Raw genomic sequence first — 12,909 nt, 5'->3', positions numbered from 1 at the left:
GATTACGATGAGAGGGATCAAAGTAATAGCTGATATTTATAGTTTTATTTAAAGTCACTGAGATGATGGAGGTGGTGGGACAACCACAAGAAACAGTAGGAGTCGCTTTAAAGCATGCACTGTGAGCTTTCCTCCTGTTTTTGTCACTGAGCAAGAGTGTGAATCCTTTTCAAGTCTTGTCAAGCTGTACATGACCCTACTTTGATCAATCTGCGGGGATCAATCAAGTATGAAGGCAGAAGAAGAACAAAAATGCCAGGAGTCAAAATCAATTAACATGCACCCAAACTTGGAAGGGAAGTGAATAGCTTAAGTGAGGAATCAGAAATCACACAGTTGCAATTTAGAAATTAAAGATTTTCTACTTTGAAAATGCACACACAACGAGGTGCAGACCAGTGTGAGCTTTGATGCGAGTCCATAGAAATTAAATATGTAAAAAAAACTCTTCTCTATCAAGGAGGTTGCCACCCTGATGAAGGGTGAGATAACTGAAAGTGTTTGGTGACAGAAGCATGGTGTACTGGAGAAGAGTTGTGCCATGTGTTTTAATTTTGATAGAATTCAAAGATCAACAATAAAACTATAAGATTTTAAATATTGTGAGATTATATCAACTTGGGTGCTGGAAATATTTTGAGAGAAGACCTGAGAATGATTAGAAAAGGCTTGTCTTGGCACTAAAATTTTGTTGCATGTTTTCTGACTCATAATATGACTATATGTTTTGTTAATGTGGGCGCACAGCAGTGAAGGACCTCACTGATCCTTGACCAATCTTGAAAGCATTAGAGAAAAGTCAACCTAGACAATAACGCCACCCTGTGTTTAATATGTGTGTTACATGTTTACAGTCTATGCCCATAAAAAGTACCAGGTGACACCACTAAAATGCAGCTGTACTTGACTGAGCTGGCTATCTTTTGACCAAAAGAAGTAATAACCAACCAACTTGCACATAGTGAAAGAATAGAAAATAACAATTTTTCACAAAATTATATCTAAATGTGCATACCTAACACAAAAATGAGAGAAACCAAATTATTCAGACCATAATATACTTTTTATTACTTGACTACAATATATAATCCATTGGTCTCAGCGTCATGTAATATTTTCCAGCAATGTCAGGAGACAATGTAGACTGTAAATTCGGATTAGCAAATAAATTACACCACCAGTCATCACACCTTCCCATTCACTTGAATGAGAAAGTGTACCCAAACTTTTGACTGGTACCATACATTACATAGATATAAATATATGAGAATAAATATGTCAGTCATATATAACCAAGCTTAAAAATCAAGGCTGTAAGAAATTTCTCATCCTCCCTGTGATCTCTGCTTCCTTTCCCACGCCGTCCACCTCATCTGCCTCATGCCACTTCCCTCTGGGGTGCAGGAAGAGGTAATACAACACAAGACTTACCAGCCCCAGCACTGAACCCCCAAAGATTATACTGCTGACTGTCAGGAAGAAAGTGGTTGTCTTCAACTCTGGCTTCAACAAAATGTACAGTGTCGGAGCTGTAATGTTTATAAGAAAGTAGAAAAAGTAATAGACAATCATGGCCACTTTGGTGTCCTGCCCTTTGACATTGAAAAACGTGAACATGAGGATGAAGCCTATGACTGCCCGGTAGAGAAGCTCAAGACTTCTGGATGTGCAGAATTTGGTTTTAAGCAAGTGTGTCCAGGCTGTCCCCAGCAGCCAGAGGATGGTGAGGGCTATCATGCTGTAGCTGCTCAGCATGAGGAGGAGGCTGTAGCTCAAGATGTGGCTGGTGATGGTACAGAGTTTGTAGAGGAGGTAGATAACTGTGGGAAGGCCAGAAGGCATCTCCCTGATATGGGGGAGGGATCTGCGCAGGCAGCGGCGGTAGTCCACCAGGGCCCAGGCAATGTTAAAGAAGGAGAAGGCCATAGACAAATCTGAAAGATAGCAGTCAGGAGAAATAAATGATTTAAATTCATATATATGCAGAAAATATGATACTTTCTGCCTCCACACACACATGCACATACTTACATCGCAGGACTGAGCTCTCATCATGGGCCAACGCTATGTAAACCTGTAGGAGGAGTTGAGGAACACTCTCCAGGAAAGCCTCAAACAGTTTGAGCATGCTCAGATCAGTGGCGTGGCAAAACAGATTATGGTGCACATCCTTCCTTTCTTCCACTGTATCGGAATTTGTTGACTTCCAAACCACATTGAAGCCCTTTTTCAGCAGGTAATAATACCTAACACCAGGCAAAACACAAAGAAAACACATTCAGACAGGTTGTTGCCACCATGCCATGTATTTGTTACTTAATTATTAGCTGCTGCTCAGATGATGATGCATTTACAAGGCCTTTTCCTAACGTCAGAGAAATGCAGCACACAAAACACTGCAGCTTAAATGTGGTTATTCCAGTTTGCACATTCCATGATACCTGCCAGTGTGCATGATTAGCATACTGCACATAGAGTCACAACATGCCGACATTCCTTAGGCTGTATGAGGTGATGTCATTTTGCACCAAACCCATGCACATATGACAACAAGTGTCTTCTTATAGTCAAAGCTGCTGCCCTCTTATCATTATCATCAACAGCATCATACCTGGTGAAGATGCCCACGCCAAACAGATGGATGACAGCAAGTTCACCTTTGGAAATGCCTGATATTGCATTTCTTTCAGAGTTTATCAGAACATCATTCATGTCATCCCTGTACCAGGCATAACTGAAGATCTGCGTCACCAGCAGCCCCACCAGGACAAATCCTAGAGTCAGTCCAGCCCAGACATAATATTTCCCTTGAAAATATTTGAAAGCCAGCCAAACGTCCATCCAAATGTCCACAACGTAGAAGAAAAGTCCAGTAATGGTTAATAACCATCGCAGTTTTGTGTATCGATTGTCTGCATGAGGCATTTTGTTATCAGTTGAAACGTTCAACCAAAAGTTTCGAGGTTCGTTGAGGTTCATGGATCAAAGCTGCTCTGGACAGTTTCCTTTTGGACCTCAGCAGTTCAGATGCCATTTCAGTCAATCTGCAAAAAACAACACAAAGTGATAAAGAACCATGAGGATCGTGGATAACATCATGCATATATACGGTATTTTACATGCACAACCATTTTTATTACAATGTAAAACAAATCTTTGCTTAAGATAAGGGACATTTTGAAATGCGGCACCTGCTGTCATATTCGTATGCCCTTCGATCTCTGTCATAAACACTTTATCTGAAGTTCAATAAAACATGTACTAGAAAAATAACGAATGACCTTAACAATAGGGATCATGAAATAATAATCTTCTCTGCTCAGCTCCTGGAAAACTGCATTTTAAAACTTATTAACTGAATCACAGAATAACTCCATATAAAGTCTATTTATATCATGTGGTTTCAATATAATTTTTAAGATGCCAAATTGGTGATTTTTTAAACTAGTATGTCCTGTTTCCCAAAGAAAAAAATAAAATTTAAGGCAAACTCAACATAGCTAAACAAATAATTACATTCATATCGTCTTCACTGCATTAAAATACTGTAAAGCATTAGTTGTGTTCATTTATTGTATTATCAAATAAAGAGTTTCTTGACAAATGGTTCTTAGCTCAGCTGTAACCCAAATATATCCCAAATTATCAGTAAATATCAGTGCCTGTCATTCTACAAAAATGACAGCTACACCTAAACAACAAATAAAAACATTAAATGAACTTACTAATATATTTTGCCCATGGTAGACGGCTGCTTACAGTCGCAGAGGCGGCAGTGCTCTTTCTCTTTCATTGAAACTCGTGACAAGCTCCACCTTAGTGATAAAACTCTGAACTAATAGAGAAGTTGGACAGAGTGTTGTTACGTAATAGGTTGTGTGGCCATGTGCGTGCACAGTAGGTGTGTGTGTGCGTGTGTGTGTGTGCTTGTGTGAGAGTGCTCAAGTGACAGATTAACTTTTACAATCCCTGATTTCTTCCTCCTTCGTTTAGACTGTACATACATTTTCTTTTGGATGGCTTAAACATCAGATAGTGATGAACTGTCTGTGTATCCCCAGACATGTTGTTTCATCTTACAGGTTAAACTGTGTGTACAAAGACGGGTGTGGGTTTGCTGTGAACACAAATAGTGAGAAGGATGATGTCACACAGTGGTTTCCTGTGAACTAAAAGTTTGCACGAGAAGCATGAGAAGCTTCAACTGAAATCATGATGCCTGTTATGTACATCATTTTCAAACGACAATGTAAACTTGAAATACTCAAATAAATAAATGGTTGTATATAATGGCATTGGTATTCAAATTTAAAGCAAACTATGTACAGTTTGAAAGAAGAAATAACACAGTCTAACACATTTATTCTTAAAAATGGAAAGTTAAATTAATAAGCAAAAAAACAAAACACACACACACACACACACACACACACACACACACACACACACACACACATACACACACCCTTTTCCAATTCAACAATCTCACAGGTTTTACTGCTCCAACCTCACTTGGTCTGGTATGACCAGTAGCTTATATGGTAGCTACTGACACGGAATGGTGGGAAACTTTAGCCAGAAATTTCTGTGTAATTGACATCACTGAGTCAGTTTATGACTCTTTTCTTCCTGTGGTACTGTTGCTCTATGGTTTTTAATACTCTACTTTTTCATGTTTCGGGTTTGCAGGTATTTACGAGAAATGAAGTGCGGTTACCCATTTGCTAGCCCTGGACGATACGTGCGTTTTGATGCGTAACACTGAATGTAAACAGAAACAGAAACCAAAGGTATCCTTTAAAAATGTGCATCATGTAAGCTGAAAAAAAATAACCCTATATATACAGTTTGTATAACATAAAAGGCAGGGCATAATTGGTCATAATTATATAATTATGGTCCTTATTGCAGTTTATATTGTGCCTTAGTGTAATCTCAATTAACCACAGACTAACTGTCGCTCAGTGAAACTGGGACTTTCAGGGCCTCTGAGGTTGAGGGCAGGGTTCAAATGAGAACAAACTTTCCCACGCAACTTGCACAGGATAACTGTAGCTTGGACTTGTGACTCCAAAACCGGAATTCTAATGGGTCTGAATGTCTGAGTACATCAGAAATAATCGCAAAAATATAGATAATGGACTGTGATCGATATTCCTTATACTCCAAACCTCTAGGCAGCGACAGAGAGCCCTGGCTGTTTCTCTCCTGTGCGTAAAAGAGCTTCGTTGGTCAGGCGCAGCGGCATTCTCTTCGTGGACCCTCCCACTAGCAGAAGAGTGACACGCCATTCAATTGCTGCCTGGCCCTGTGCTCGTAGGAAGCAGGAGGGAGCTTTGAGTCTTCTCGTTCAAGAGGGATAAATACTATCTAAAAGAAACCGACTGCATTCCGGCTGCGCCAAGCAAAAGTTGGACCGAATCGTGTCGACATGGGGATCCGAAAAAAGACGAACAAGAACCCGCCGGTGATGAGCCATGAGTTTGTCATCCAGAACCATGCAGATATTGTTTCCTGTGTTGCTATGGTGTTCCTGCTCGGGCTGATGTTTGAGGTAAGTCGCGTCCACATGTTGAATGGGGGGGTTCTGATTGCGGATCGTGCGGGGCTGCTCTGCTTGCCTGGAACCAGCGGTGTACGGGGATGCCGAATACTCCCCATCTGTCCATCGGGAAACTGACATGGCTGTCTGATCTATTCTACACACTACTTCCTCCCGTGATCGAAAGTTTCTCTGTGCACGATGGCCTCAACGCTTTTGTTTTATATCCACCAGATGATCTGCGGATACTGGCAGTGTGGCATGAAGCTTTTCAACCAGCTGAAATATGCTTTAATATTAAATAACGTGATGTGGGAACTATAGTCTCCGCTTTCCATCTGGCTGCTTCCCCGGTTGAAATTATTTCAAATCGTCTACAGGCCCGCGGCTTAATCATCAAAACAAAGTTACTTAATGTGCAGCATGGCGTCATTACATGTTTATTGTAGATTTGCAACAATGTATCGCTCTCTGTGATTTATTGTGCAACCACTGCCGACTTCGTTAGTTTATGCGTAGAGATGTGTTACGTGGCAATCATACAACGACTGAGAGGGTTGTCATCACACAGGTCTGCCTGCACCAAAAAACTGCAAGTTGTCGCCAGGAGCGAAAACAACGTTTTAAATGGAAGTGGATGCTGCAGGCTGACAGCCAGCATCCCCTCACTCCCAGCTCCATGCGGGTTTACTTTCACTCCAAATTCTGTTTAATTCCAAACATGTTTCATCCTCACTGAAAAAGCAGCGCCATTAGTGTCAGGTCGGACAGAATGAAAACTACTTCCTCTTTTTGTTTTCCAAAGTAAAAATGATTTTTGGCAACAGCTGTTGCTACGTGTGTATGTACCACGACGGCAGCACCATTTTTTTTTCCAAAATGTCGCTTTAGAGTTACAATTTCACTGCTAGTGAACACCTCTTTTCATGTATTTAATATGAATTTGTCGCCGAAGTAGTTGTTTTGTTGTGAAGGAGGAAGATATAACTTCCCATTGTAACATTTATAGCAGCGGTTCTCAAAGTGGGGGCCGGGAACTTCCAGGGGGTCCCCAGCAAAAAGGGGAATAATTTATTTTCACTTTAATTCCATCCATAAGTAACATAATGACAGAATGTATGACTATTTTGATCATAGGTTTCATACACTTTCTGTAATAAAAGCAAATCTTTTTGCTTTTAGACGCAAAAATCTTTTTGCTTTTAACAAAAATCTTTTTGCTTTTAGATGTTTTGCTCTTAAAAAGGGGACCCTGGGACAAAATCTTATCAAATTGGGGTCTGTGGTCTAATTTGTGTCAGTTTAAGGGTCCTTGACATGAAAAAGTTTTAGAACCACTTCATTATAGGGCTTTCTTGATGCAGCTCTAAGTGCTGCTGATCCAATTCGTTCACTTGGTGGGATCATTTTTAATTAAAAATCACACCCCAATATTACCCTTAAATAATGAAACTGTCTATTTTGTGATCCACAAAGATAATTCTGTTCAATCAGTCTATTCCTACAATCCCTCATTTATAGATTGGTAGTGTTTTATCACTTTTAAAAAATCTCATATATTTGAATTGTATTTGCACTTTCTTAATCTTTGTGTTATATCAACTTATATATATATAATGTATTTCTGAAATTAAAGATTCACTGGCTTTAATGTTTTGTATTAGCTCCAATATTCACTTATAAATCACAATTGCAGTCACTTTGATTTGGGTCCAGCAGGAGTTTTTTGATGCATAAATGCAATACTCCAAGTTTTGCAAGCTTGCTCTTAGTGTAAAAAAAAAAAAAAAAAAAAAATGCAAAAAAAAAATATTTGAGTTTGGTTAAACCCTGGTTCACATAAATTTAAGGGTGGTGTTTTAAAGATTGCATGTTTTTCTTCTCATCTTTTTTACACAGGTCACCTCAAAGTTTGCGGTGTTATTCATAACTGTCCAGTACAACGTCACCATCTCCACAAACGGTGAGTTAAGGATTACAGAATAAGAATAAAAGACATGTGGTGAGAGCAGATGTTTTCAGATAATGTGTGAATAGCGCATGGTCTGGTTTTAATAGATAATGCAGCATTTTCTTAAGAGTTGTCTTGCTGGAAGCGTCTCATTTGGATTCTAGAGCGCTACTTGCGTGGCCTTACACAAACCCATTTGAGAGCTCCTTTTTTTTCCCCTTTGGAGCTAAATTTAGTCTGCCTGATTTATAAAGTTCTCTTGTGGCAAGGTTGTGCCAGGCGAATTTGGGCTAAGGTGTAATATAGGCCTTTCAAATCAAGTCCTGCTTATTTCAAGGTTAACAATTTCTTTGCCGACTTCAGATACTGCTGAAGCAACGTTCGACCTCAGAGCTTATGTGTCGTGCAGGCCGGACGTTTGCAGGCTGCCAGATGGTGATACAGTTCTTATCTGGGAGACCTTACCATTTAAGCTATCTCTGTAACTTATTTACAGATTGTACCTAATAAGACAAATAACATGCAGCACCTAAATCTCTCTACAGTGACCGAGCTGAAACAAATTCAATAATTCCACTGTGTTTTTCTTTAGTGGTGCTGACTTTTACAACCCATTGATTTCTTCATGTGGTTGCATAAACCATGAGCGCTGGAGTCTCGCTCAGGTTTTCTTAAACTACTGTTTATCATCTATCTCTGTGATACAAATAATCACAATTACTCACAGCGTTTCACAGATAGTGAGTTGGAGGCTGCATAGATAATATGTAACTTTAGGAAGACAGAGGAGGCTCTGTGTGTGACGGTTACAGTTGTGACACAGTCAGTGACTCTAGCATTTTCACTGTGGTCTCATATGCCACAGTAGAGACTTCCCAATCCAAACACTTGTCAAGTCAATTCTTTTTATAGCCCAATATCACAAATTACAAATTTGCCTCAGGAGACTTCCCCTGTCCTTAGATACTTGATTCAAATAAGGAAAACCTCCCTAAAAACCCCTTTAAAACCTGCATGAACACAATGCATGTAACAAATGCAACACAATGACCGGTAAAAGTAGAATTATGCTTTTTAATTGTGGTCGCTGTGATGACTTTGTCTTACAGAAGGCCCAGAGGAAACAGCCGTGAACCACTTCCACCATGGTATCAAAGACTTGGCTACTATCTTCTTCTACATGCTGGTGGCCATCATCATGCACGCCATTATCCAGGAGTATGTGCTGGATGTAAGTGAAACTGAGACAGACACACACACGCATGAGTACACAGACTCGAATCACTACGGACAGCTGTGCATTGTTTTTTATTGTTGTTCTTCTGTGCAGAAAATCAACAGGAAGAAGCACTTCTCCAAAACCAAGCACAGCAAGTTCAACGAGTCGGGCCAGCTCAGCGCCTTCTACTTATTCTCTTTCGGCTGGGGCACAAGCATCCTGCTCTCTGTACGTACAGTAGCTAAGCAGGCATTGCTCTTTATTTTACCTGTGTTATAAGCTCAAAAATGTCCATGATTGTAATTGAAATGCTTCATTGTTCCTAGGAAAATTTTCTGTCCAATCCAGTCTCCCTGTGGGAAGGTTATCCCCATACACTGATGCCGTAAGTGCATGTCTGTTTTAGAGTTATGTTAGTTCTCCCTTAATTTGTCTGTGTTTTTTTTTTTTATAACAAGTGTGCCTTTTGAACTAAAAAAAAAAACATTTCATCCAGATTCCAGATGAAATTCTACTACATTTGTCAGCTGGGCTACTGGTTACACGCTCTCCCAGAACTGTACTTCCAAAAGACAAAGAAGGTACGTGTGTGTGTTTATGTGGTTGTCCCATCATTTTGCAGCACAATGATGTACTGTAGCTTCTGTTTGGATCCTGAGTTTCCTGTTTGACTTCCTTGATTATGATGCATTATTTCAAAAAAATCATATTCTTTTCTACACGCGGAGCCACACTGTTGTAAATATTTTCACCATTTTTGGCCTCCCCTCCTCTTTGTTTACTGTTTAGGAGGATATTCCACGCCAGCTTGTGTACATCTTCCTGTACCTGGTCCACATTGCAGGTGCCTACATTCTGAAGTAAGAACTGCTCATTTAGAAAGCCTTAAATTGGATGTATGAATGTGTGTTGTTTGCAATCTAAACAGAAGCAGAAGGCTCTACAGTGGTGTCCACCTGTATTGTTCCTGTCAATTGTAATAAAGTGGAATCTCCTTGTGTCTTTCAGTCTGAACCGTCTGGGTCTGGTCTTGCTAGTGTTGCACTACTTTGTCGAGCTTCTCTTCCATGTTTCCCGCCTGGTCTATTTCAGCAACGAGAACAGACAAATGGGGTGAGTTCTCATTTTCTCTGTTTTGAAATATCTTACTGTGTGCCGGTCATTTGTATGTATGTAAAAATAAGTATGTGAAAAATGTACCTGTGATGATCAGCAAACAACAGACTGATGTTGAGCTGCTTGAGAGCAGAAGTCTTGAATGCAGGCTCATGGTCATCCTCTTGTCTTCTAGTTTCACCTTATGGGCCATCTTGTTTGTCCTTGGACGGCTGCTTACCCTGTCCTTGTCTGTCCTCACCGTGGGCTTTGGCCTCGCCACAGCTGAGAATCAAGGTTTTGATTTGGCTGCAGGAAACTTTAATGTTCTTTTTGTTAGGTAAGTGTGTCTGAAAAGGAAAAAAATGAACCACTTGATCCTAAAATAACCATGCCACAAAAATCCACTCTAAAATCAATTCCTAACATTATTAAAGTAGCTAATTGTGATGCACAATTCAGTCAGTTTTGTCCTTTTTTTATTTGCTGTGGTATTTTATCTCCCATGGGGTCAAGTATATGTGCCGTTACTTTCAAGATATGCAGCGGAGTTTAAATGAAAGTCATCATAAAATCTACTGTCAACATCAGGTTGGCCGCTCAGAATACCAGAGCAGACTTTCAATGCTCACATTGTAGTGCTGAGGTTCAATAATCATAAAGGAAGAAGTCTATTGTGAAAGATGAAGAGAGTGGCTTTAATAAATTAGAATGCAGCCACAATATATCTTGTGCCAAGTAGATGCAAAGTCAAGTGAGTGAATTCTCCCTCTGTTGTTCTTACTAAACTATCAATCACTATGTCTCTCTCTACCCTACAGCTTCATTATAGACTGTTTGAATATTACCTGGTTGGACGTACAAGGGGTCAAAAATAACATCTAATTTTAGCACTGTCGCTGTGTAACACACACACACACACATCTTTATTTACCTTTTTGAGTTACTGACTGTTCCCTCTCTCTACTAGGATAACTGTCCTGGCCGCTATCTGCCTCACTCAGGCCTTCATGATGTGGAAATTTATCAACTTTCAGCTGCGCCGGTGGAGAGAGCACGCCCAAGCTCAGACCTTGAAAAAGAAACAAGTTCCTTCCAAGAGCAAATCAAAGAAAGATAAAGGTGAGGGAAGAAACCCAAAGGATGGAGTGCGTGCATGCAGTACTATGAAGAATTTTTTTGCTAAGCAGTTTCCTGAGCAATAAATATAAATGAATACATTAACAAAACACTCAAGCTGAAGTGAAAAAGACAAAATAGGAAGTGAAAAGGAGGAAACCACAAAGTCTTACAGCAGTCGATAATAAACAAAGAAGGACACGTTTGTTTGAATACAATGCTTACAGTACAGTCTTCTCATGAAATTTCCTATTAAATGTGTAATTTCCCTTGCTAATTCTGCTTTACAGCACTAAATATTTCAATGGAGTTAATTTGGATGTGTCCTTTGTTTGTTTTTTTTAGCCAATGGAGTAAATGGAGTGAACTCCCACGGAGCTGATTCACCAAGAGCAAGAAAAGAGAAGTCATCATAAATACATTCCCTTCAGCCCTACCTATCAGCCCCACCCCCCACCCCCTCAAAGAACCATCTTTCCCTTTGCCTCTGCGGCTGTATCCGACCAAGAGATCCTCCAGCTCCATGACCATGATATGCATTTATCAGCTCCCACAGGACTGACCTCCCAGCTGGACTTCAAGAATGCATTTAAGCTTCGCTTGTCGCCAGACGTCCAGCATGCCTTGATTTAAGAATCATTGCTCTGCTGTGCCATTTTGAATGAAAAGAAAACAAATTCTGAAATAAACTATATAAAAAAAAAGACCTTATTTAAGAAGTGCCTATTGATACGGATTGTTTTGTACAGGGTGTGTAATTTTGAAATTTCAGGAATGATGACGTCATTGTTTAATGTTCCTCCCAAGTCAGGTCATTTCATGCTTTTTTTCCTAAATACTGTATATTCCATCTTGTATTTTATTTCCCTTTGGTATTTTTTTTTTCACATGTATTTATGATCGCCACTTCAGCTCCTCTTGCCATTAGCTCCTGTCCTTCTCCTGATGGATTTTCCTTAACGTATGGAGTTTATGAATATCTCTTCATTTTTACATGAATGACAGTTGCGTACAGTCTTGTTATAATCTCCATCTTTAGGATATGACTGGGTGCACAACACAGACTGTTCAAACCCACATAGCAAAAAAAAAAAAAAAAAATGACCATGTCACTGGCCAACAGACAAGCAAGATAGAATGTGGAAGTATTTTTTTAATAACCAGACATGGATGAAAACAATAGACATAGCAGCTCCATGTAATATGGTAATTAGATCCACAGTTCAGTATTGTGCAAAACCAACAATGTAAAACTGCCAGCAAAGACTTAATAACCTGTCAGAGACTAATTACTGGTATTCTTGCCATGAAATTATGCTGAATTTATTGCAATCCTGTTTGAAATACTCTTAATAAATGAACATCCCTCATGTTTTAGTTTTGAGTAACTTATGTAAAGGATGAAATCAGGCAAAACATCCCTTCTGTGAGTTTGAATCACTGTCTTGACGTTTGCTGGTTAAGGGGAATGGTGTATGCAGTATTTGTTTGGCTTATCATACTATTGCTTACCTTAAAACAAGAATGATTTGTTGTAAAAGCATGGACTGGGAATGAGAACACTATTTTTGTTTGGCTGTCTCCCCCCCCAACCCACCACTGACTGTGCCAAATGAACCTGATTGACTGTTAATATATGCCTTTTATTTACATGCCATAAAATGAATTTCACAAAGCTATGGAGTGCAGTTAACTGTATTGTAAGAATCAATCACTAAGGTAACACTGGCTTATTCTAAAGAGTAAATCCAATAACTAATTTTAGGTACACAGTGGTGAGTCATGGTTGCCTCCAGCTGTGCTGTATATCAGTGGTATATGTGGTTTTCCCAACTTGTCCTGACGGTTTATCAATACCGCAAAGGAATAAAATGTTTTATTGAAAAAAAATAACTGTCAGAATTATTCTTCAGCTGTAATAGTTGAAGTTTGTGCTTTACACATTTTATATTTTGTTTGGAGAAACAGGCTGCCAGTAAAGGA

General features: G+C 39.5%; 2 protein-coding genes across 2 annotated transcripts; one reads left to right on the top strand and one right to left on the bottom strand.

Annotated features, from left to right (window-relative positions):
- Positions 1-1,041: 1,041 nt before the first annotated feature.
- On the bottom strand, positions 1,042-5,237 carry xkr9 (XK, Kell blood group complex subunit-related family, member 9). Its single transcript, XM_042399950.1, has 5 exons — positions 5,172-5,237; positions 3,726-3,835; positions 2,612-3,044; positions 2,032-2,246; positions 1,042-1,934 (listed from the first exon to the last, which is right to left on the bottom strand). Exons 3-5 carry the CDS (start codon positions 2,977-2,979, stop codon positions 1,306-1,308), a joined length of 1,212 nt encoding a protein of 403 aa, XP_042255884.1. The 5' UTR covers positions 2,980-3,044; positions 3,726-3,835; positions 5,172-5,237; the 3' UTR covers positions 1,042-1,305.
- Positions 5,238-5,276: 39 nt separating this feature from the next.
- On the top strand, positions 5,277-12,296 carry tram1 (translocation associated membrane protein 1). The gene is made up of 11 exons (XM_042399951.1): positions 5,277-5,554; positions 7,442-7,505; positions 8,603-8,724; positions 8,824-8,940; positions 9,039-9,097; positions 9,209-9,293; positions 9,502-9,572; positions 9,721-9,825; positions 10,004-10,147; positions 10,778-10,929; positions 11,272-12,296. The coding sequence occupies exons 1-11, from the start codon at positions 5,432-5,434 to the stop codon at positions 11,340-11,342; spliced, it is 1,113 nt and encodes a 370-aa protein (XP_042255885.1). The 5' UTR covers positions 5,277-5,431; the 3' UTR covers positions 11,343-12,296.
- Positions 12,297-12,909: the final 613 nt, after the last annotated feature.

Source organism: Thunnus maccoyii, chromosome 21 (genome assembly GCF_910596095.1).
Source record: "Thunnus maccoyii chromosome 21, fThuMac1.1, whole genome shotgun sequence".
Taxonomy (NCBI): Eukaryota; Metazoa; Chordata; class Actinopteri; order Scombriformes; family Scombridae; genus Thunnus; species Thunnus maccoyii.
Note: the sequence above shows the minus strand (reverse complement) of the source record. Positions and strands in the feature narration are given on the sequence as shown.

What these genes read in the sequence shown, in the direction of transcription:
- tram1 (XM_042399951.1), top strand. Translation starts at nt 5,432, where the DNA reads ATGGGGATCCGAAAAAAGACGAACAAGAACCCGCCGGTGATGAGCCAT. An exon ending in GCACAAGCATCCTGCTCTCT is followed by an intron (nt 8,941 to 9,038) that starts GTACGTACAGTA and finishes CATTGTTCCTAG; the next exon opens with GAAAATTTTCTGTCCAATCC. An exon ending in TATCCCCATACACTGATGCC is followed by an intron (nt 9,098 to 9,208) that starts GTAAGTGCATGT and finishes CATTTCATCCAG; the next exon opens with ATTCCAGATGAAATTCTACT.
- xkr9 (XM_042399950.1), bottom strand. Translation starts at nt 2,979, where the DNA reads ATGAACCTCAACGAACCTCGAAACTTTTGGTTGAACGTTTCAACTGAT. An exon ending in GGCGTGGGCATCTTCACCAG is followed by an intron (nt 2,247 to 2,611) that starts GTATGATGCTGT and finishes GCCTGGTGTTAG; the next exon opens with GTATTATTACCTGCTGAAAA. An exon ending in TGAGAGCTCAGTCCTGCGAT is followed by an intron (nt 1,935 to 2,031) that starts GTAAGTATGTGC and finishes GCTATCTTTCAG; the next exon opens with ATTTGTCTATGGCCTTCTCC.